This window comes from Festucalex cinctus, chromosome 3 (genome assembly GCF_051991245.1).
Source record: "Festucalex cinctus isolate MCC-2025b chromosome 3, RoL_Fcin_1.0, whole genome shotgun sequence".
NCBI classification, from domain to species: domain Eukaryota; kingdom Metazoa; phylum Chordata; class Actinopteri; order Syngnathiformes; family Syngnathidae; genus Festucalex; species Festucalex cinctus.
Genome location: NC_135413.1, coordinates 29,835,648 through 29,860,644, shown reverse-complemented (window position 1 = coordinate 29,860,644; position 24,997 = coordinate 29,835,648). Strand labels below are relative to the sequence as shown.

The following is a 24,997-nucleotide window of genomic DNA, read 5'->3' as shown; positions in this document are numbered from 1 at the left end:
TTAATTAGCAATTACTCAACCTATGATTATTATTTATGCATATTATTGACATTAACAGTGTTTTTTCTTAAATGAAATTTAACGTTTTGTCAACGTTACCATTACATTCAAAAACATTTTGTATCAACTGGTTAATCAAGAAGTAAAACGTGAGTGTTATTAAAATTTTATTTTTCATACATTTGAATTATTTTGACTTGAAATCAATCACAAAATACTAGCAAAATAAAACAATTTTGCATTTAAGTCTTCCACAAGATGGCGCAGGTCAACAAGTGCGTTAGAATACTAAACTCAAAAGTTTTTGTTGACACAAAATCAAGAGTTACAAAGTGTTATGTGTATTTTTATTGAAAACATAACAGCAGCATTCTCAGGTTAGTTACGTTCTTTGACCAGGATTACAAATGGAGACAAAGGAGACAAAGTAAACCGGAAAATGGCTTTTGACATCTCAAACTTGCGTTCAGGCTCTGTTATATAGTTTTATTTTTACACGTAAATTTTATGGCTGAAATGGGGTATATGCCACGGAGGAGGCGGGAATTTCAAACTTTCCACACGTCGGCTTTGTTTTTTGTTTTCTCCGCTACCGGTTTGCGACGTGTGGGCCGCGTCCCAGTACTTGCGCTTCCGCCTTTGTGCCCCTCGGTTACGCGTTCCCGTCGACAGGTGCGAGTGATGTATGTGTCTGTCTCAGTTGTCCGAAGCATTTCAGAGAGCTGAGATGCCCAGCGCGCTCCGGCGCGCGGTTGGGGGGGGGGGGGGGGGGCGCAGAGGTGGGGGTGCGCGTGTTGGAACGCGGCCAAAAGCGGCGCTGATGTGTGGAAACCGGAAGTCGGTAGCATCTACCCCATTAACCGACAAAATCATTTGACAACCGTACAGAGGGGGGAAATAAAAAAAATAAATAAAAAGGAGGTATTTTATTGCAAGTTCCATGGTGACTGAAAAAAATAATAATAATAGTAAAACATTGAAAGACTCACAGCTGGAATGTAAATAGAAAACGAGTTAAATAAGGTGCAAATATTTGGTGCTTGAAAAAGTCTAAATGTGCTTTTATGGCTTCAGCAATGAAAGATCTGCAAGGTTTTGGTCTGTGAACTAAGTAGACATGAATTGTTGATTCAAGTAACAGGACACCTTTGTGATCAAAGTTGAGCACTTAATGAAGCACATTCCACATTCCTGCCAGTCAACCCAAATACAAATACAAATGCTCACAGTGTCTAATAATGAGCATTTCCACTTCTTCATGAGCTTAATATGGCCTTTCAAAAAACTTACAACAACCCCTGACAGGAAAAAGCTTACCAACCCCACCTTACTTTTTTTTTTTTTTTTTTTTCTCGTTTAAAGCAACCTTCCACAACTGCTGAGCAGAGTGCGATTGTCATGGTGGTGTTTTGATACTTAACACTGTACAATCTGGTATTCAAGATCTATAGTGACCCTAAAAGATACAACAATACGCACGAGCCTTACACTTTAAAGCAGGTTTTTTTTTTTGTTTTGTTTTTTTTGTAACTTTAGTTTTTTTTTGGAGTCCAGCCTGACAAGAGCTTTGGATGAAGACCCTGAAATGCGACTGAAGGACTTTTTGAGTTTTAGCTGAAGTGACACTTGACAGCAGTTTCATTCAATTGTTTGGGAAATTATTCATTGAACTCATTCACTACCATTGGCGGGTAATAGAATGTAAAAAAAACAAAAAAATGAGCCAACTTCACTTCTCAGTCGTTTCAAATGCACTTCTTCCACAAAGTGAGAGCGAGTTGGACTTTTGGGTGTAATTTCAGGTTGAACCAAAAATGACTGCTTACCTTTCCAGGTGAACTTAGTTTGAGCTTTTGAAAGCACACGTCCATCTGTTCAGTGTTTTACTACTTGTTTTTTTTTTTTCTCTCTCCAATGACGAGCTGAATGTCAAAATTGACGACAGGTTCGAGAACACAACATGCGCCTTGGCTCAATAAATGCCGGGAAAACGCCATTTTACATCGGATACAGATGTAAACGTGTCAACTTTCCAAACAAGCGTCGTGGTTTGGAGTGATGCATTGTGGGAACTGCCGACTGTCTAGCTTTTGGTCTCATCTTCCCGCCATCGTCTTCGTCAACGTCCCAAAATGTTGCGTATAAATTAAGAAAAAGTTCCACGTATGACTCCTGAATGGGTGTAAAAATATAACAATCAAAATGGCCGCCGCACTTCTCTAGCGGCGGCCACGTCCGACCGTCGTTTACTGCGTTTGGTTCCGTCCTCGGCCGCTTGCTCAGGACTTCCTGTGGCGCAGGACGTCGGAGCTGCCGTTGAGTTTGCTGCGGCCCGACGGGGCGCCGTTGCCCAGCAGGGGGCGCTCACGCTCGGCGGGGTCCTCCTGCTTGCGGCGCCGCGTCTCCTTGTAACGGAGGGTGATGTCGCTGAGCAGCCCAAAAAAAAAAAAAAAAAAAAAAAAAGCAGAAGGGACACAATGTTAATTAATGGGCAGGCAAGCTTGGAATCATGATGACAAAAAAAAATAAAAAAATACTTCTTTCATTCATTACATTAGAATTAATGACGGGCAAAATGAAGCTTCATGAAGCACTTGCAATATTTTTGTATTCCTCTAGATGGTGTTCTCAGCTTTTTGGGGTCAAATTATTATTTATGTATTTATTTTAATTATTTTTTCTATTTTATTTTTGTTTTTTTTCCCTTTTTTATTATTTATTTATTTTTGTTGTTTTTCCCCCCCAACTTTTGTTACATCATTTCATCAGTTTTTTCCCCCCTATAAAATTGATAATGAAAGCGTACATGTATTTATCCAATTAAATAATGTGTTATTGTAGTTATTATAAATAATCTAAAAATATTTGTCCAGCCATCAATTGCCTTCTTATCGATACCTTTTTTAAAAATGTCATTTTATTTATTTATTTAGTTATTTATTAATGAATTATTATTATTATCTTATCGATTCCTAACCCAAGGTGACTCAAAATTCGAGCTGGATTTTCGGCGCATTCCGAACTCGTTATACCGTATGAAGAAGCGCCACAGCGTCCAGATGAGGATGACGAGGAGGCCCAGCAGCCAGCACTGCGTGATGAAGAAGGGGATGGGCAGCATGATGGTGTTGGGGTCGTACTTGAGCACGATGAGGAACTCGGTGACGGTGATGGCCGCTACCAGCCACGCCTGCTGGCCCAGCTTCTTGTGGAACTTCCTAAAACGGGAGCGAGACGGTCAAAAAGGGGGCGAGCCGTCGCCTTGATGGTTTTGCGACTCGTACTCACGGGTCGTCCATGAAGTCGTAGATCTCCCGCATGGCCACGCCCCCCACGTTCACTAAAAAGACCAGTCGCAGCAGCACCAGGTAATGTTCCGGAGGCATCCACAGCACAAACTTCAGGTAGAAGGTGTTCAACTCTGCCAGCAGGAACTTCGACAGCAACATTACGAGAGGGTTCATTTATAATAAAACAAAAAATAAAAAATTGAATAATGGTGATTATATATTATATATATATTATTAGAAATATATATTATTTAAAATTTTATTTGGTCCAAAAAGAACTTGCATAATTATAGTGTTTTTATTTTATTTTTTAAATTGGTCTTAATATTTTTAAATGCTTGAACATTTTCTCGTTTTGTACCAAAAAATAAATAATTGTTTGAAGAATGGTGATTATTATTTTTTCCATAATCCAACCTCATTTTTTGCCAATATAAATAAATATTATATATTATTAAAAATATATATTATTATAAAGTCTGTTTGGTCCAAAAGGAACTTGCATAATTATAGTGTTTTTATTTATTTATTTATTTTTAAATTGGTCTTAACATTTTTAAATGTTGGGCATTTTCTCGTTTTGTACCAAAAAAATTAATAAAAATGAAAACAATTGTTTGAATAATGCTGATTATTATTTTTTCCATAATCCAACTTCCTTTTTTGCCAACGTAAATAAATAATATATATTATTATAAATATATATTATTATAAATTCTGTTTGGTCCAAAAGGAACTTACATAATTATAGTATTTCTATTTTTTTTAATTGTTCATTTGAACATTTTCTTGTAATCATTTGAATAATCGTGGTTATTTTTTTTTTTTTTTCCATAATCAAGCAGCCCGAGCTTTTCATTTATAGAACCTAAGAAAACTCTAAAGGATTTTTGTTTGTTTTTTGCCTGTGCCGTATCTTACCATAAATATGATGCCCAACACGGCGAGCCAGCGTCGAAGGTTGGATGCGGGCTTCCACTCAAACTTCACCCAGCTGTACGGCGTGAACTGGAAGGCGATTCGCTTGATCTTGCCCCTGACAAACAACAACAACAACAACAGCTTGCTTAAGTTGCTTATTCAAACAAAAGAGGGTTGTTACAAAAAATAAAAAAAATAAAAATAAAAGGTAGCAGTGTTACTTGTAGGTGGGGATGTTCCACAGGCCCTGCCACTGATAAGGCTTCATGGACAACCAGGCCAGCGTCTTCATGCCACAGTAGATGCCCAGACCGTTACATAGCAACACATCCATGATCCACTGCAAACACATTCAAAACGACAATTATTATCATTATTATTATTGTTCTAAACTGTAACTGTAAAAATGTACAAAATCAAAAAAAAGAAATCCCAAAAACTACCATAGAATGTTCACAAAATTTCCCCAAGAAGTCAACAAATTGATTTAAGGCAGGAAAGAAAATGTTCAAAAAGAAAACCATAAAATGCCCCAAAAGAAAAGAGATCCTGAAAATTACTATAAATGTCCACAAAATTGCCAAAAATGTCTGGGGAAAAAAAAAAAAAAAAAAGTCAACAATTAGCTATAAAATGTCCAAACAGGAAGGAGAGACACACAAAAAAATAATCATCATAAATTTGACAAAAGGCAGAAAAGCCTAAAAAAAAAAAAAGCATGAAAAATGAGGTATGAAAAATTACACCCGAAAAAAACAACCCAAAAAATCTAAAAACAGTACATCAGATTAACACTAACACACAATTTTGTTCATCACAATGTTCAAATGTTTTGTGGGTCCAGAAAGATTATTATTTTTTTGTTATTTGGCCTAAAATGTCTCTTGACAGTAATTTGTCTCTTTTGACAGTGAAGTTTGCTGACCGCTGACATACGTACAGTTTAAGTTACAATAACTTTGTTGGCGTTGATACAAACTCATGAGAGACGCCTCGATCCAAACCAAAAACAACAAGTTCACGTACGTGATCCCACCAGCACTCGGAAAAGTTGGGCAGTTGGTGCTCCAGGCTGTACTCCAGGAACTCAAACATGACGCTAATGATCATGCACATCCACCAGTCCCGAATCATCAGCGTCTGACAGCAGCAAGCGGGAAAAGACGTCAACACAGGTGCACACGTGGGACGCTCGATATTGCAGGTGGCAACACGGCAGCCGCAACATGCTGAGGTCACCCTGAGGGTGAGGTGAGGCGCTTACCTTGATATACCAGCCCAGGAAGTGAGCCGGAACAAAGCCGTCCATCTTGTCCTGCCGGGAGAAAAAATAAGTTAAATTCATTATACTTACTGAATGATCCAAATAAAATGACATTTAGTATTTTTTTTTTTTTTGTCACACCTGTATAATAATGAGGTGAGTAAAATATGTAATTAACAGTGCAACAAAATTGAGCAAAGAGTTGTACCCAGATGTTGTGAAAGGGGTCAGTGGTGTTGCCGGGATCGTAGATGAGGCAGTTTCCTCCATAGTCTCGCTCGGGAAGGGGCACGCCCAGTTTGGCGTCGATGTACTTCATGAACTGTCGGCCGTCGTGCACCGTCTGGATGCAAGTGAGATTTAGAAATTCGACCGACAGGTAAATTGATGGACGGTGTGAAAATTGCACAAAACTATTAACTGAACAAAAACAGAAATGCAATACTTTCTTTCTGTGTCCATTTTTCATGATTTGAACTAAAAAAAAAAATCAGAGAGACCAACCTAGGCTCACCTGTGCAATAATAGTAATATGCCACACCTGAGAGGTGGTTGGATTATTTCGGCAAAGGAGACATGCTCATAGTAATACGATATGAAGCTCACGATACGATAATTATCACGATATTGTGGGAAGGTTGGTGATATTTAAAAAAGGTCACAATATTGCAAAAAAACAAACAAAAACAAAAAAATCACAATATTGTGCTTTTGTACATAACATCAATGTTATGTTATTATTATTATGTGTTATTATTATTATTATTATGCTGTTAATGCACGCACACATTGAGTTCCTCCACATATTGACTTGCTTCACAGGCATATTACGTTCCGCTTCATCTGACAAATAGTGTAGATTTTAAACATTGAAGGGCCAAAACATCCCTAATGAAAATTAAATTGCACTGAAAAAGTAGCCACCAGAGGGTGTTAGAACTGCACAAATGGAAATCAACCTGATTTTTTTTTTTTTTTTTATAACAGATGTAGATGACATTTAAATATCGTGAATGTGACGACGACGATATTGTTGCGGTTTTACTACCACGATATCACGATATTGCGCTTATCGTTACATCCCTAGTTGTAAACACGATATTGCAGTGAATCCCTTTGACGAAGGCCCAGGAAGTGGGAGCGAGTTCTTTCAATCATTTCAAGCTGCAGCCACTCACCTGAAAGAGGATGAAGATGAGGAAGAGCTCATAGACGACAGTCACGCACAGCCAGAAACGCCAATAAGCTTCAGGGAGACACACAAATGGAACACTCAGAGCTGGTACTGGGTACTCAAGAGGGGTTTTTCATATTGGGATTACATGATTTAGGAGCTTCAAACCGCAACTTTACAGTAAACACAAAGGGAGAACTGTTGACCCAGTTATTATACTGGGCCTCAATAGGAGTTGCTGCAAATGCAAACAAGTGTGCTAATCACACTGATCCAGCGGGAGATACAGGTTTGCGCCTCCCGAAATCCCTCCGGGGCATTTTCCCTGGTTATCCACGCCAAAAAGACTTTCAACATGGCTGTCACCATGCAAACAACAACAACTGAAACTGGCGCGCCCTCTCCAACAATGTCTTTTTGATCCATAAAAAGAAGCAGGCAGGAAATGTAAAGGCAGGAAGATTACGATGACGTTCGTGGGTTGTGCGCGCACTCGCTTATTTTCCTTCCTTCCTGCTTTCATTTCCCGCTGGAGCGACACGACGAGGCGATAAGGAGGAACGTTGGCGTTAGAAAGGAAACGTGTTTGGCTACATTCGAGTGTCTCGTGCGGGCCGACACCTGTCGAAACTGACATGCACGTTGCGAAAGGCGCGTTAAGAAATTCTGTCAGCAGGTTCTGCCGGAAAAGAAGAACTAATGATACTGAGCTGAATTACACAATTAAAGATTGTATATTTAATAATAGGGCTAGGTTTAAAAACCTGAATAATCGATATCGAACGGTTTTTCCTTTTCAAGTGTGATATCGACTTCCACTATCGAAAAAAACAAATGGTATTGATTGAGAAAATTTGAATTGATTGATACCCAGCCCTAACATTTAAACATCAAAATGTTCAACCAAACTACAGTAATAACTAGGGGGTGTTAAAAAAAAATTGATTCAGCAATATATCGCAATAGTAGAGCGCACAATTCTCGAAACGATTCAATAGGCGGCCAAATTGAATTTTAAACATTCGTTTTTGATTGAAAAATATTCAACAAAACGTCTTAGGGTTCAAACCTTAAACATGGAAGACGACTTGTCTTAAAGTTTCAGATAAATAAATAATACATTTTCATACAAATCTTACACTGTACAAGTTTACTGATTAGTATCAGTAAATATTTTCTAAATTTGAGTTAAAAAAACAAACAAACAAACAAAAACAAAAAAACTATGATATTTAACCAGTCGTGTCCAGCCTGACCGGTTTGATTTCATGCTAGCTAACCAGCTGAACCAGCATTCATAAATATGACAGGCTTAACGGCTCAGAGAAAATGAATGAACCTCCCAATCCGCATCCTTTGAGGAAATTCAAGTGCTGAAAGTGAAACACGACTAATAGGGGTGTTAAAAAAAATCGATTCGGCGATATATCGCGATACTACATCGCGCGATTCTCGAATCGATTCAATAATCGGCAGAATCGATTTTTTTTTTTTTTTTTTTTTTTTTTTTTTTTTTTTTAGGATTCACACCTTGAGCATGGAAGAATGTTATATGAACGGCACATTAAGCCTTAATATTTTTATTTTAATGCTGTTCAAACATGAAACAGATTACAACCTCTATAAGACTGAAATTTCAGATAAATAAATAATACATTTTCATATAAATCTTACACTCTACAAGCTTACTGATTAGTATTTTCTAAATATGAATGAAAAAAAATCGCAACAATCGACTTATAAATTCGTATCGGGATTAATCGGTATCGAATCGTGACCATTCATATCGGGATTAATCGGTATCGAATCGAATCGTGACCTGTGAATCGTGATACGAATCGAATCGTCAGGTACTAGGCAATTCACACCCCTAACGACTAAGATGGTAATTGCTGGCCTCCTAAGTCCACACGATTGGTACGACACGCACTTGACAGTGTTCATCTTACCTGGATGTGGTCGAGTGAAGGGTCCATCTTTCGCCTGTGTGACCCCAAAACAAAGGAAGACCAGGATGCTGGCCACAATCCCCCTAGAGAGGACAACATTAGAACTATGAAGCAAATTCACAATAAAATTTAGCGTTTCAAAAAATTCTTACGTTTGTCTTTTTTTGTACCAAAAAAATAAATGATCCCAACCGTGATTTCAATTACCAATATAATTGTAATTAATATTTTGTTCATAATCGAGCAGCACTACTTCTACGGCTTGCAGTCATTGTGATAATTTCTTCAAGATACAATTAATTCTTTTCATGCCGGCAACGTTAATTGACGTAAATGGAAATCCCAACGCGTACCGCCATTAACGTTAATTGACATCAACTACCGGTAGTTTTTTTTTGTTTTGTTTTGTTTTTTTTCCTTAATGGGCAGCGCAACATCTTGAGCAGCTCTGGTTTCATGAATGAGCTGAACAAAAATAAAAAACACCCACTAGCTATGGCCAGCAGATGGCAGAATTGTATCTCTTGTCAATTGTATCCCGTGGATCAAATGTCATGACAACATGGCGGATCTTAGGAAATATAATGTTTTGAAGGATGTCATAAATGATCAAAGTGTTTGTGCCATTAATTATCATTTACAGAGAGTCACTAAACAAATATATATATATATATATATATTAGTATCAAAGTCAATGTCTTTTCTCCTTATTTTTTCCTTGGTGTCACTCAAACTACATTTTCAAATGTTGATACGAAAGAGCGGAATAAGGTAGAATTGTCCTTTTTTTTTTTTTTCTAATGAGAGAATGGAATCAAATCTTTCATATGGTATCTACCATGTTTATGTAGTCATAGCACACAATATTCTGTTTGCCTTGAAAGATGAGTGGAAATGCTTGAAATTGGTTGGCACTCTGGGGGTTGTTTTTTGGGATAACGTGTGGCAGTAAAAGAGCCAACTCATTCACTCCCAGCCATTTTCAATGAATAAACCGCCTTCACTCCCGGCTGTTTTACTGCATTTTGCCTGCTTTTGCAAGGTTCACAGCATATTCTGTTCTATTGCTCTACAAACATGGACATATACAAACATTTTTGCAGTAATTAGCATTAGGATACAGCTAAGTTTCATCATTATTCACAAACCTGTTGAAAACACTGGGGGAAACAGCTTGTTGCAACATGGCCCCTCGTTGATCTCTTATACTCTGCTGCCACCTGCTGGCCGTTTTTTGTAATAACTACCATTGCTTTACGCGACCTCTTCGTGTCAGAAGCTGTATGCACTAGCATACACAAAAAAAAAAAAAAAAACAAAAAAAAAAAAAACGTAAACACACGTTTTTGGTAGTGCAGGACAAAGTATTAAAAACGTATTTATACGTTATTGGGTTTGAATGAGTTAATGATCAATTAATCAATTATATTGCCCATCTCTAACAAGACAAACCGATTATTCTTTTTTTTTTTTTTAAACCCAGCCCTAACGCTTAAGTGTGAGAGAAGTAAACAAGGGCGTCGCTTTGCCCTTCCAAGGCGGAGGAGGCTTAAGACACCGGACATGATCCACGAGATTAGCACCCACTCGTTAAAGTGCATGCTGACGGGATAGGAATCGACGGGCTGTGTGGGTTGAGTGGGAGCGAGATTATGTATCAAGGCGTGTGTGCGTTTGCCCACGGCCAGGAAGAAGATGTACTACCTTTAAGCGCCAGCCAGTCGGTGCCGACTGCGGCAAATCTTATTGAGAGCAGTCTCACGATACTGAAGTTGACTTTTCACTGGCTTAGGTGGCAACTTCGAGAAAGAGCACCCACTGACCTCTTGGTATTGTAGGCCGTGTCCTGCGGCGTCTCCTCTAGAAGTGTGATGTACACAAGGGCGCACGTCAGGATGAAGAGAACGGTGACGGTGTGGGCCCGCCTGGCAACACAGAAGGACCGCGTTATAGTGCGGATAGACAATCAAAAATTACACGCACGGAAGTGGACACATCGACTCATGGCATCAGTTTCGCCCCTGAAAGCATTTTTAAAGCGGTACCAAAGAGATCTTTTCTTGCTGATAGTTGATGGGCATTATTTGAAAACTGCTTTGTGCTAAACAAACTCGAGTTCTTGCATATTAACTTCAGATGACCACAACACATACAACCAGACATTAAACTGGCATTTGGAGCCGATATTCACGTTTTTCTATTCTTTGCTGTAGTGTCTTAAAGCATGTTTATTGAAGAAATTTTCAGACCTTTCAAAATGTTTTTTTTTTTTTAAATAATCTTAGACAATAGACATCATTTTTTAGCTCCCAGGTTTATCAGTACGTCTTAAAAAGTTAAAAAAGCAAATACCATACATCAGTGGTTGAAACCTCTTGCGGCTCTTCTGCGATGTCTTTTTTTTTTTTTTTTCCCCTTCTCCCGGGTTGAACCCACATCATGGGCACGAGCCAGTTCCGAATAAATTCCAACTAATTGGCAAATTGCGATTTTTGTCATTTCACTCACCACGGAGCTGGTTACATTACAGTGTGTGCGCATCAACCTGAGTCAGTCCTGAAAATTTCTGCTTTTATTTTACACTTACACACTACAGAGGTATAAAATAATAATTAAATAATATTTAATATTGAAATTAATAATAAAAATACCCCAAAATTTTTAAGCTCGCGCCCTTGCGGGCGCTCACGTCTGTGACACTTCAGCATGCCCATTCGAAAAAGTCACCGCTTGCCACTGCCATACATAGCTCTCTCTAGTTTTCTACAATAAATATTTATTTTTCCAAAATGGAAGCGTACGTGAACTCTTAAACTTTCACATTTCTTTGTCTTCATGCCCAACAAAAACAAAAGGTTCTGAAGGTTCCCAGGATCAGCAGCATCTCTTATAAAAATTATCGGTCTATCCCTAATTAGTGGTTACATCATCTTTTTTTTCCCCCCAGTTTTTAATGTCACTTCAGGTCACTTTTACTTCTGGGTGTCTGATGGAAAAAAAATAGATATTTTTGATGCCGGAAAGGAAAAATAGAACCTGATGCATTATGAATGATGTCATTTCATTTCAGGATAAAGTAAACTAACTGTGCGTGGAACTTCAACTTTAACTCATTATTAAAAACAAACAACAACAACAAAAACAACTATGCAACGTTGTATCACATGACCTTTCTCAACAAAAATGAAATTTCCAGGTAAAAAATGGTGTACGATTTCAACATTACACAACCATGCTGTCTCGCTGGTATGCTGCAGCATGTGGCTCAAATTTATGCATCCACCACGTGTTGCTATTGTTCTTGCAGAAGAAGTAAAGTTTAGAGAAACCGGTGAACATTAAGAAAGTTTACTTTCCCTCCCTGAAAAGCCAGCACCATTCAAACACGCTGCTATTTCATAACATATGTCAGGCAGAATGTCAATTTTCCGGACTGGCCGCCTGCGCATGTTCCCGTACGTGTCAGCAGGTACAAGCACAAGCCACTTCTTATTTAATTTCATCCCACTTCATTTCATTTGACTTTAATGGAGGGATGGGCACTATTTGAGGAAATCCGGTGAAAATACAGTACAGTAAAACCTTACCAGTTCGCCATTCAGAATTCACCATTTTTATTCATCTGGTCATGGAACAAATTAAACTTGTATGTCAAGGTGGATGTGTGCAATGTCACCAAAATTGTTTACACTATATAAGAACATTTTTGAGTAAATTGAGATCCTCATTGTTATTATTATTTACGCAGTCCTTTCTGGATACATACAATAAGTACCTTGGCTCAATAAAGTTGTGAACCTGGTGTAAACGCTTAACATGAAGCAACGAGTGCACTCACCAGAAATACGTGTTGGTCCCGTCGTCGTACACTTCGCATTCCGTGTTCTTCCGCTGCAGGCTCTCCCTGGAGCTCTGCTTGGTGACTCTGGCTTTAACTATCACGCTCTGCTCGGGGCAGCCGGGCTCACCCGTGCCGTTGTTGACCGGCTCCGGGGCGCACATGCCGGGTGCCACGCAGCTCCTCCTCGCCTCCAGCTTCATGGTTTCCGCCGTGCCTCTGGAGAAGGATCCACTGAGCGGGCTCGACTGCTTTTTTTTTTTTCTTTTCAAATTCTCCGGGTCAAGGCGTCACCCGTTGTCAGCCACACCCAAGCGACTGTGATGCATCCTGATGTGAAAGAAATGAGTGTTAACTCGGCCGAGAAACGAGGGAGGAGATAAGGAGCTGCCTCCTGCTGCCGCCCGAGACTCCGCAACAGGACAGGCAAATAGTTTAGGGGGCCCCGAGATACGGCTGACATTGGCACAAATAACTAAACAATAGCACTTTAGGACACTGTCTAGGGATTCCCCACATAGGGCCTCTTACGACCTGACAGCTGAAAGTGATCCGTATCAATGACACAACAGGAGACACTGCAATGACGCATTGGGATTCGGGAATCTCCCCATTGGGGCCCCTACAAAGCAGGCAGTGGCACAGGCTTTGTTTGGTTGTATCAAATGAGTTAATCCAAAAATTATTATTCATCATACCCCCGGTGTTCTGGAAACGCCCAACAACAGCACCTGACATGTCTGTGTGTAATCCGCTAAGGTTGACTCGAGCCAACAGGACTTGTCTTGTTTGTCGAAAATGCTTCCCTTTTAATCCAAATATCTTTATGTCTCATTTGTTTTTAGATGTTGAGTCTGAAAGAGACCGTCTTTGTCAAACTAGAAAGGTGCATGCTAAATGAAGAGATGTGAGGCGTCACTTAATGCGCCGCTACCAAACTCAAAGCTCAGGGGCCAGAATTGGTCCTTTGTGTCATTTGATGAGGTCCGCCAAGGCCAAAGTTTTTCAAAACTAATCAGAAAAAAAAATTACAATCAAATGCAGGTGCACTTGTGTAATAAGATGACACGATTTTTAGGCTCCCTGTCCGGAATATTATTAGTATTAGTATTAGTAGTATTAGTATTAGTGTATGTTGAAAGAACAACTTTGAAACGGCTTTCTTCTTCTGGCTCTTCACGTGTAGACAAAGCAATAGCAAATGCCTTTAAAAAAAAATAAGCCAGGCTGTTGAATATTTTATTTCCTAAAAAGAAGAGAAACAATGTTAGACTTTCATTTACGTGGTTTCGCCATTATGTTCACCCCTTTAAGGGAAAACATATGAGCAATGTGATGAAAACAAGTTTGACCTCTTTACTAACTCTTCGAGGAAGAGAAGCCCTTGCCATGCAATCACGCCGGGCAACAACAACAATGTGACTATGGGGTAACACACCCACCAGAGGAATAAACAGCGAGACTCCACAAATAAATGATTCGAAGCACTAGCAACCGTCTCCTACAAAGTGAACAAGTCCAGTTGCCTGGACAACCTTTGCGGATGTAGCCCAGACTTGTCAAGACCACACTAATATCATTTAATAGCAGCGAGGCCGGGCTGTCAATATTTTGTTAGAGGCTTAGAGCTTATGTTTTTCGACGTGTCTAAAAGAGCTTAAATAAATCACAGCGACTGCTTTTTTCTTTTCTTCTTGAAGACAACTGTGACTCCTCGTCTCGTGTCTTAGCTAGCCTCCTTTGCTAACGGTAGCGCGTTGCGCGTTTGACCTTGTCTGCCAGGATTGTAAACTTCTCCGTGGCCTGGAATGGCCAATGAACAATTTGTCAATGCCGCGTTGGAGCTGCTGCTCAAACAATAACATTCGTGTTCCATTAGTCAAGCCCACAGTAATAGTGATAAACATAAGTAACTTACCGACTAAATGTGCAGCGTCGGTGGTTCCAGGCGGTTAGCGCGCCACTTGAACTCCATCGATATAAGCGTTGCAAACACCAAAGCCATCAAATAACGTCGATAAAGAAAGACAAACCGAGCTAGTATTACGAAGAACAAATCCAGACAGTCTCAATAATAAACCGAGTCCAGACAACGTCACATGGGGCATTTGAGACTTTCATATCGATTCACGGAAAGGATACCACTCCGCTTCTACATTTCAAAATACGGGTATAATAAGTCATGATTTGGATTTTATTTTGAAATCAACATCAACTCACACGACCACAGTGCATTAACTTTCACCAACTTGTTTTTTTACGTTTTTCATTGATAACAATTTAGCACTTTTGTTGCTAGATTTAGCCACTTTGCAGACTACAACTATATTTTCAATAAAGCACCTTGCAACAAATGTTTTTTTGTTTAATTTAAGCGGATCTGTTGAAAAATGACTTTGAAGCTAAATGTTCCAATGCTTTAACGAAACCACCTAACGGGGATTTAATAATGCATGCTGTATATGTAAACAAAATGGTCACTCAGTAGTTATGTCTAGTACAAATCCTCCAGTTTTGAGGGTGTTGCACTCATTTATTTACAAGCTTCTGCTAATTTACACGATTTACAAGATTTCTCTGTATTTACAAAACTTAAAAAGACAAGATATGTACATAAACAACCACAAATATATACAAACAACAGAAAGGCAAATACAAATGGCAAAATAAATGCAGCAATATCACAGTAAGTCGCATTCCCTTATCCCCCTAAAAGAAAATAAGTAAATAAAATGGGGTGAAGCTAGCCTTCTTTTGGCGGAGTCAAGCCAGCTGCTCTTCATTTCAATTTCGCCAGGTTCCCCTTTTGTAGGATTTACGGTAGTGTGCGGGAAGGGACGCTGGTGCGGGGAACGTCATCCGGTTTTCAAAATAAAATGTTTTTTATATATATATATATATATATATATATATATATATATATATATATATATATATATATATATATATATATATATATATATATATATATATATATATATATATATATATATATAAACAACCCCCATTTTGCATATTGACAGCAGATTCATTGTAGCCACAATACAGCCTTAACATTTGGCTTGACTGTTACAACAAATGTCCAAACGGAATTCGAGACAGACAATATTTTTATTCAAACGGGAACAGCAATACATGTTATCAATGCAGGTGTATAAACAAGAGTTAGCCTTGGCAATCTCAGCAAGTAATCATATACAACTCCAGCTTTGGGTAATTAGTGATGTTGTTGTTGTGATGTTGTGAATTACTGTCTCTCAAGCGATGCCAATTCTTCAGCTCTTTTCACGATTCGTGTTTTTTTGTATCTTTAGTTTGAATAAAAATTCAGCAGTCTCTTTTTGTCCACGTGCTTTCGATAAGTCCATTCTTTCTCATTTGTTGCGCCTTTTTGGCGATGTCAGCATTTCGTTTGGTGAGCTTTTCGTTGATGTAGACATGTTTATCACGAAACTTGTGACGGTCTCTCAGGAGAGCAATCATTTTCTTTCTGTCAACAAACCTGATCAGAACTGCCGGTGGTCGTGTCCCTCCAGTTGGTAGCGAAAAGCACATCTGAATGTGCGCAGGATCAACAGATCTCTGAGTTGAAGTGTCACTTGCTGTTCCACAGTCTCGTTCCCTGAAGATTGGTCAGAATCTTCCGTGCTCGTGCTATCCGCAGCTCTCGAAGGGCCACGGCGCGGCTTGATCTTGATACGTGTGACTATCACATGGTTGATACGAAGATTCTGTTCCAAATCGTCCACTTTTTGTTCCAAGGCAACAACGCGTCGACCTTTTTCCTGTGTCTCTGTCTTCAATTGCTGTATTTCCTGAAGAAGTGGCTCAATGCTCTTCTTCATTTCAAGTAATTCGGCGACCATTCCACTGAGTTTTTTTAAGAGAAGATTTTGTCTCCTCATTCTCGTCAGGTCTTTTTGCGCCAGGCATTATGGCGTTATGTTGTGTTCAGTAAGAAAGTCAGTCAAGCAGTGTTGAGCTGCGGAGACACACGGTTTTCTTACCGTGTCTGACTATGTTTGGTTTGTTAGTAATTAAATCAATCTTAAAGACAAGAATGGACTCAAATGGATTAACAACCATGACAAAGTACAGTAGATGCGAGTAAGCCAGAACATGCAGCAAACTGCACCTACAACTGCCCTTCTTGACGCATCAGTTGGTATCGCTTCAGCGCTTCGTTTAAGGCGTCTTTTTGGGCGTTGGTCTCATGCTGAGCGCTTCGAGCTCGTTTCAGTTTGCCCTGCAGCTCTTGGATCTTGGAGCGCAGGTTGGCTTCAGTTGAAGCTTTAATCTGGTCCTGTGCCTCCTGCATTGCTGCCTGGGACTGGGAGAGCAGAGCGAACAAAACGCTGACTATGTTGTTTTTTTGTTTTTTGTTTTTTTAAATCATCATATCTGTGTCAAGTGTACCTGCAAGAATAAGTTGACCTCGTGTATTTTTTTCTGGATTTCCTGTCTGGCCTTCTCCTCGATTTCGAGGCGGTACTGTTCCACATGCTCCGACTTTGTCTCCAGTCTGCGTCTCAGGGACTGCACCTCATTCTCCAACTGCTGCATACTCTTTTCCAGAAGGCTGCGGAAGTTCATTTGCCTCCTCAGCTCGGCCTGCAGCTCATCCACCTGCTCACGTTCAGTGGGGGGGGAACCATCAATTATGAGGCACAAGTACAGACTTCACTGCCGAGGTTTAAAAGCATAGCATCAATTGGAAGACAAACCTTTTCGGTCTCGATTTCACTTGCTTGGTGATCTCGCAATTTCCTCCTGGCACCCTGAAGAAGCGATCGTTGCCTTCATTCAAACAAGAAACTCTTGTTGACATCCAGTACATGGTTCAAAAATAACATCTCATCAAAAAACATCGGATATTTCCAAAACATTGCGCAAATTTTAGTATGGAAAAAAATGTGCGCATCATAAACAGAGGCCTAAATATTCCCAGGATGTAAAAAAAAAAAATGGAACTCACATGAAATCTTTCAGTACTGTAATATCCCATGAATAACACGTATTTTTGTGCAAAAAAAAAATAAAAAAATCCCAAATTACGTTTGCTGATCTGACCACATTTCAAAAAATGCTCTACAAAGAAAATGTTGAAGTGGAAGTCAAACTTAAACATTTCTTGACAATATGCAATATGAGACTGCATTCGTCTAAACATGACATTCTGATTAATGTTGTATTTGTGTAATATAAGTTACGAAGCAAAATCCAACCGTTGTTATCCATCTCAGAGGGTGGCCATTTTGCTGTCGACTGAAGATGACATCAATGTTGCTCAAGGCTTAGGTAACAACCAATCGCAGCTCAGCTTCAGAAAACAGGCGAGCTGTGATTGGTCATTTCCATAGCAACTGTGATGTCATCTTCAGTCGACAGCAAGTGGCAAAATGGCCGCCCCCACTCATATTCCAGTAACGCAATATTAACCAGAATACCATATTTGGGGCTGTATAGAACATATTATTGTCAATATTTTTTTATTTTTTGGGGGGTTGACACAAGACCGTGTTCCGTGGTGTGTCCAGTACCTTTGCACAACATCTTCTAGCTGTTTGATGGAGAGTTTGGCGGCAGCGACGTATTGCTTGTGAACCTCTAAAGCAGCTTCACATTTTGACTGCTTCTTCAACAAGTCAGCTAAAGTTGCCTGGACCAGCACAAAAGCCAGCGACAATATTTAGACGGCGAATGCCGACGCACGAAACCATCTGGCTGCACACGGACATGATATCACCTCGCTTTGATTTCTCTCCTCCTGCAATTGGTGGATATGTTCTTGAAGTTCGTCGGCCCTTGCGGCGAGATCCTGATTCCTGTCCTGCATGAATTGTACTTTGTCCTCACAGTTGGAGCGAAACATGGACACAATGTCGCTGAACAACTTTTGGGACTCCTCCAGATTTTTCTGTAGCACGATGCCTTTATTCTCGGCTTTGCTCAGGAGCTCCTGCGTGGCCTCTTGGCGCACGCTGGCCCAGGTGACCAGTTCCTTCTCGCTCTGTAGAAGTGCTTCCAGTTCTTTAACGCGCACGTTGAGCTGGTCTAGCTCACGCTGCTGGTCGGCGTTCTGTGTGTTCTTCTCCGTCAGCTTGTCCTCCAATGAGATGCCATATTCCTTCGCCTTGGACAGCTTCTGGGAGAGTTTGGAGAATTCCTCTTGCTGAATGGCCATCTCACCTGGAAGGATCATTTCATTAGGGCGAGAAGTCAGCCAATACTTTTACAATTAAATTATTGGTGAGCCATCATACCTATGAGACCTGAAATATGCCAAATTATTTGCAATGGCTTTTTCCTGTTTACCTTGAGGCCGATACCGATTATTAGTAGTCAAGGAGACAGGTAACCGATATTACAAAACCGATATTCATTTGCAGTAAAAAAAAAAAAGAAAATCTAAGCGTCAAAATAAAAATTGAAAAAACATGTTCTTTCAATTATAAACATATAAATAATTGACAGCTGTCAAACAATGCTAGCTTTGTTTAAATATACTTCCGTAGTTTTTTACTGTAAATAAGGTTTTCCAAAATTTGAACACAATATCAATTTATTTTATTTGTATTTTTAAAAAGAGATAGGCGCCAGCACCCCCCCGCGACCCTTGTGAGGGATAAGCGGTCAAGAAAATGGATGGATGGATGGATGGATGGATGGATGGATGGATTTTTAAAAATAAACATGTGTAGGGAGTTCCCAGTCTCAGCACATTTTTTTTTATGAAGTGGAAATTTAAATAAATCAATAAATTAATGTTCCCTATATCTCACTGAGCAACAAATGCATGCGAATGTGGCTAATTTGGGGTTTTTGTCAGGATTCGTGAAAGTTTTCAAAAGATCATCCCAGACACTGAAAAATTGTCTATGTTGGAAATGTGTCTGTGAACATTTTAGAAATCTTGATAAAAACTCTAAATTCGCTACGTTCGAAAGCATTCACTACTCAGTAAGATACCAGCTTAACTGGCTTTCAGATTTGTAAAAAGGTCGATGTAGATATTTGTCAAAATGCCAAATATCGGCACCGATAATCGGGCTAGCCGATAATCAGTATATCCCTACAAAATATGTAAACAAGCTAGCATGGATCATTATTATAGCTCTGTATATTTCCTCACACCATTCAAGGGCCATACGAGGCTATCCCAGCTGACTTTGACCAGAAATGGTCAAATCCTATGGCAAAATAAAAGTCCAACACCACCACTACTAACCTGCGACTTTGTCTTTGAATTGCTGCTGTTCCTCCTTCTCTTGGAGCAGAACTTTCTCTGCTTCCCTCCGAAGATGCTCGGCATCTGCCAGGCGGGAGCGGAGGGCCTGAGTCTCGGCTTCCAATACACTATTAGCTTGACACTGAGCATCCAGTTGGTCATTCGCCTGCTTCAGTTTGTACTTTAATTCCATAACCTCATTGTTGAATTCCAAAACAGTCGTGGCTTGTTTGTCATTTGTGAGTCTGAGATCTTGGTGAAGATCTTCAATCTGCTCCTTGAGAGCTTTGTTCTCCTTAAGAAGGTCTCTTTGTTTTGTGCTGCTGTTCTCAAGCTCTGTTCTCAGATGCTCCTGGAAGATGAAGGGTGGAAAATTAGGGTGGCAAATAATCATCCCTAAAGTGAAATGAATGAGTTAAATGATTTGAATGTTTTCCACGTGAAATGAACAATTGATTTTTGTGTATATTCTGCTCCGGAACAGCAACATAACAGCAATATTCTAAAATGGTTGAGAAATACCATCGTGCAGTCCTGATTCTTTAGTTTTTGCTGCAGCTGTGCAAATATGCAGCGTTGCTGAGACAACTGCGCACGGGTCTGTCGGAGTTCCTCTTTAAGCTGGGGGAGATGAAACACAAGGCACAAGGGCAAAAAGTCACATCATTTTCGAATCTACAACTGGGTTTGAACAATTAGCCGTTAAGACTTGTGCAATTCCTAAATCACTCTCAGCGATCAGATACTGTTCTTTCTCACCCTTTCCTGCTCTTCTTTTGACAATCTGTTGATGTTGACAGAAAAAAATTAATAAAAAATCAGCAGAGCTCAAAGTCCATCATTACAGACAGGACTGCTAAAAAAATAAAAAAAAAAATAAAAAAAACAAGTGATACCTGAGGTTTGAGATATCACTTTCCATTTGCATGAGTTTGTGCTCCATGACACACTGATCATCTTTGGCCTCCTCCAATTGGTTCTTTAACTGTGCCTTCTCCTCTTTTAGTTTGGTCACCTTATCAGCGCAGACTTGATGGTCTTTTGGCTTGAGGATGGGGTGCTTATTTTGTTGGCTCACAACGTTGTCCAGCTTCATCTTAAATGAGTTATCTGGTGAAAATAAGACACAGCATACGAGGACATGTACAGACGATAAACCCATTTAAGAACATTTTCTTCTCAAGTTTCAAAACAATGACACCATTGACACCTTGTTTGGCATTTACAACCAACATTAACTGCAGGTGAGGACCTGATGTGTGGGACGTGGAAGCTCACCTTCATCCGTATCCACTTCTGAGGTGTATGTGATCTCATCAAGTTCTTCAGAGATCTCCATATCGTCAATGGGCTGAAAGTATGAATACATAACATGTTATCCGGACAACAAACTAATACATTTCACTTTTAAAACAAATGACAGACGAAAACCCTTTTCACTATCTAGGTTACCTGTTTTTGAAGCTTTTCTTTGGGCTGCGACCTGCTGCCAACAAACAGAAAGTTATTGTAGAAAACCATTTTTGTTTTACCTCAGCATCAGACAGAATATAAGGTTGTTGTTAGTTTTTTTTGGTGGAAGTAAGGCATCATCATACATGGTTAATAATTTCCACTTGGATGCTGTTACTAGGTTTTCAAGCATGCATCAACCAGATGACCCGACTGTGCAAGCTCCAAGTTGAACACCGCAAAAGTCAACAATTTGGAACTTCAAACCTACGATTGGCTGGCAACCAGTCCTGGGTGTCCCCCGCCTACTGCCCCAAAGCCAGCTGAGATAGGCTCCAGCACCCCTCGTGACCCTTGTGAGGAATAAGCGGTCAAAAAAATGGATGGATGATCGATTATCTGATTAACTGACAACTATTTTAATAATCAAGTGTTTGAAGCCTTTTTTTAATTTAAAATTGTCCAAATCCTCTGATTTCATCATATCAATAGTAATTATTCACTGATTTCTGTAGTCCTGCATGAAAAAAAGACGGATTATCTTCTATGTTTAATCAAAACAAGACATTTGCAAAAATCTGTTTTTAACTATGGAAAACAGTGACCGAACCGGTTACACAATACATCGTCAACCCCCCCCCTCTTGTTTTTTTTAAATCACTATACGTATACAAAGTACGAAATAAACACCAATCATTGGTTAATAAAGAGTCATCAGAGAAAATCCTGTAGTGACAGCATTAAACGCTTGCACAGCTAAGAAATGTTTATGATGCCAACAGTTATAGCTTGGAAAGGAATGCCTGATTTATTTCCAATGGAATAATATAACAATAATAAAAACAGATTGTGTTCAACTTTGGAGGATCCCCAGTATTTTTACTATTTCAAATTGACACACTTTTAGTACGCACGCTTTATTATAAACTATTATAAACTACAAACACAAACGAGATGCTGCATATGAAATATATATATATAAAATATACCTTGCATCACAGTCAGACCCATCACTTAAAGTGTCATCGTTCACCGAGACATTTCGGCTGCTGGAGACGGTCCTGACAGAGTAAACCTTGCTAACGACTTCCAGCTGTGAAATCTTCTCTGCAGCCTGCTCTTCTGGTTTGTCTATGATGGAGAACCGCTGTGACGCCGGCGACTCCCTCGGTGATCTGCTACTGAAACACAAGGCAAGCCCCACGGTAAAAGTCGAGCTGTGAGATCCATTCTACGCCTCACTGAGACCTAGTCCACCTGGGTTGCTTCGAGGGCAGAAGAGGAGGGCTTCCTCCTCCTCATCCCTCCGAAAGAAAAAAAAAAAAAAAAGTATAAACGTCGCAAGTCAATCTGGTGACCGATGTTCAGTTCAACAACTGTAAAGATAGTCAATTCAATCAGCAGCTATGCCAGGGATCTCAAACGTAGACAGGTAGCTCCCAAAGCACAATCAACAAATATGACTGTTTTTTTTTTTAGATATAATACATTGCTATTGTTCGATAGAAAGAAAAAAAAATCGGCGATATTTGTGTTGTTTGGGGTTTAATGGTACTTCAATTCATTCCAATGGGTAATATGAGATTTAAATGAATTAAAAAGTGGTTAGTCAACTGTAAACACTTCTTGACAATAATATGTTAAATGTGACCTCACTAATCTAAACATGACATTTTGATTAATATCACATTTGTGGAACAAGAGTTTATGAAGCAAAATCCAGCCTTTTTTTTTTTTTTATCCATCTTAGAGTGCGGCCATTTTGCCACTTACTTGCTGTCGACTGAAGATGACATCACAGTTGCTCAGGGCTCAAGAAACGACCAGCGCAGCTTCAGAAAACAGGTGTGCTGTGATTGGTTGTTACCTGAGACGTGAGCAACATTGACGTCATCTTCAGTTGACAGCAAGTGGCAAAATGGCTGCCTTTTGATGTTGATAATAAAAAAAACTGCTGGATTTAGCTGCTTTAACTCATATTCCACTCACGCAATATTACCTAGAATGCCATATTTAGACCTGTGGGGCTGCATAGAACATCCATCCATCCATTTTCTGAACCGCTTGCTCCTCACTAGGGTCTCGGGGGGTGCTGGAGCCTATCTCGGCTGTAGGCTGGGGACACCCTGAACTGGTTGTCAGGCAATCGCAAGGCACACAGAGACGAACAACCATCCACACACACAAGCACGCCTATGGACAATTCGGAGCGCCCAATTAACCTGCCAAGCATGTCTTTGGAATGTGGGAGGAGAGCGGAGTACCCGGGGAAGGCACGGGGAGAACATGCAAACTCCACCCAGGACGGCTGGAGCCTGGACTCGAACCTGGGTCCTCAGTACTAACCACTCAACCACTGTGCCGCCCTGCATAGAACATATTATTATCAAAACATATTTTGGGGGTTTGGCTTCCGCTTTACGGATTTGGTCACTAAGGATATTGCTCTAATCATATACCAGCGCAAACACGCCCACAAAACTGACAGCTTGGAGCAAATTTGCACCTGATTTACCACACATTGCAATGGATTTGCGCCAAGAACATTGTAGTATAGTAACAATTGCGAAAAAGATGACATTATCAGAAAGCGAAGTTGGACCGAGAGTAAGCATTTAGAGCGCCATTAAGCTGTAAATTGCCGAGTAAATTGCACGAGAGAGAGAAGTTTCTATAATTTGACATGTTTAAATGCTTAACATACATTATAATGCACATTGTATATAATTACATTATTTATGTACACTAACCACTATTATATTAGTGTGCTTTTATTAATTTAATCATTATTGAATTATTTTTCCTGCTTAATGCCATCCAGGAAATATAGAACTTTGACTTGTGTATTATTTAGTCCCCAACATATATGTCTTGCTTAAAACCTACATAAACATTTAACCTGTATAATTTGTCATTTCAATTTATTTTCAACAAAGACTGAAACTTCAAGTTTTCATTTCCCCCCCCCCCCCCAACTGCAATTTGGTTAATTTATTAGAAATGAATCCTAAATTTGGGGTAAGTTGTTCATATTTTATTTTGTAATTTGAATCTTTGTTGCAGTGTGACTGTTTCGGTCTTCAGAACTAAACAAAAGGGCTTTCTTTAACATTATCTCTCATTGGTTTTCTAATCTTTAGTTGCATGTAAATGTCACTTAATTCTGTTGAGTGTAATATGCTTGATATTGAGTAGTAGAATTTACTTAATTGGAGTGAATGCAAATATGTGCGAGATTTTGTATTATGGCATTACATGGCAGTAAGTTGGTAACGTGTTGCGCAATATAAGTTTTTCTTCATGTGATCGTGCCAACTACATTAGAAAGTTACTAATGGTAGACCCGTTGTACATACAGGTGGACTAAAACCACTGCGCCAAAAAAAAAAGAAAAAAAAAGTGGCTGTTCAAAATGGAGTTGTGCATACCTTGCTGCCTGCTTCTTTGAAGAGGAATCAGGCTGACTTGACATGAGGCCAACTTTGTTTTTTAATGTATTGCATATCCGGCTCAGTGAACTCTCAGTTTTCTCACTTGGTCTTTCTGATCCTTTTCCAGCAACATCACTAGCAACTTTAAAACTCTTCATGGAAACGGTCTGAGCAGGCTCTTTGGCAGCCTGAACAAGAAACACTGCAAGAGAAGGAGGTCAGGGTCATTTGTTTTTTTTTTACAATTTCAATTTACACGAGCATAACTTAACCATCATGATAAAAGATATCATTATTAGTACAATACATACTGTGCATAAAAAGAGCAGACTTTTCAAGACACTCCAAAACAACTTGATCATCACACTGGTGGAACACAGATGTACATGCTGATACAGAAGACAGTTCCACACATAATAAATCCCACATATATGTGATTTATGACAGTCA

The 24,997-nt window shown here is 39.5% G+C and overlaps 2 protein-coding genes across 7 annotated transcripts in view; both read right to left on the bottom strand.

The window, feature by feature from the left end:
• Positions 1 to 325: 325 nt before the first annotated feature.
• ptdss2 (phosphatidylserine synthase 2) lies at positions 326 to 14,586 on the bottom strand. The gene is made up of 13 exons (XM_077517471.1): positions 14,355 to 14,586; positions 12,437 to 12,766; positions 10,422 to 10,523; positions 8,599 to 8,681; positions 6,654 to 6,721; positions 5,684 to 5,818; positions 5,476 to 5,526; positions 5,238 to 5,351; positions 4,433 to 4,551; positions 4,212 to 4,326; positions 3,289 to 3,434; positions 3,033 to 3,218; positions 326 to 2,427 (listed from the first exon to the last, which is right to left on the bottom strand). The coding sequence occupies exons 2-13, from the start codon at positions 12,637 to 12,639 to the stop codon at positions 2,280 to 2,282; spliced, it is 1,470 nt and encodes a 489-aa protein (XP_077373597.1). The 5' UTR covers positions 12,640 to 12,766; positions 14,355 to 14,586; the 3' UTR covers positions 326 to 2,279.
• An 858-nt stretch (positions 14,587 to 15,444) lies between these two features.
• LOC144016391 (ankyrin repeat domain-containing protein 26-like) overlaps positions 15,445 to 24,997 on the bottom strand; it is an 11,414-nt gene continuing 1,861 nt past the window's right edge. For 2 of the 6 annotated variants that reach the window (XM_077517469.1, XM_077517470.1), the window contains exons 3-15: positions 24,545 to 24,749; positions 22,106 to 22,297; positions 21,117 to 21,150; positions 20,943 to 21,015; positions 20,561 to 20,774; positions 20,424 to 20,448; positions 20,187 to 20,285; positions 19,665 to 20,016; positions 18,183 to 18,625; positions 17,977 to 18,095; positions 17,161 to 17,233; positions 16,853 to 17,062; positions 15,445 to 16,766 (exon numbers count right to left, since the gene is read on the bottom strand). In XM_077517469.1, coding sequence (XP_077373595.1) covers positions 16,572 to 16,766; positions 16,853 to 17,062; positions 17,161 to 17,233; positions 17,977 to 18,095; positions 18,183 to 18,625; positions 19,665 to 20,016; positions 20,187 to 20,285; positions 20,424 to 20,448; positions 20,561 to 20,774; positions 20,943 to 21,015; positions 21,117 to 21,150; positions 22,106 to 22,297; positions 24,545 to 24,749 — 2,234 coding nt within the window. In that variant the 3' untranslated portion in view covers positions 15,445 to 16,571. Of the gene's footprint in view, positions 16,767 to 16,852; positions 17,063 to 17,160; positions 17,234 to 17,976; positions 18,096 to 18,182; positions 18,626 to 19,664; positions 20,017 to 20,186; positions 20,286 to 20,423; positions 20,449 to 20,560; positions 20,775 to 20,942; positions 21,016 to 21,116; positions 21,151 to 22,105; positions 22,298 to 24,544; positions 24,750 to 24,858; positions 24,914 to 24,997 lie in introns of all 6 variants that reach the window. The other 4 variants (XM_077517465.1, XM_077517467.1, XM_077517466.1 and 1 more) reach the window with 4 other exon arrangements.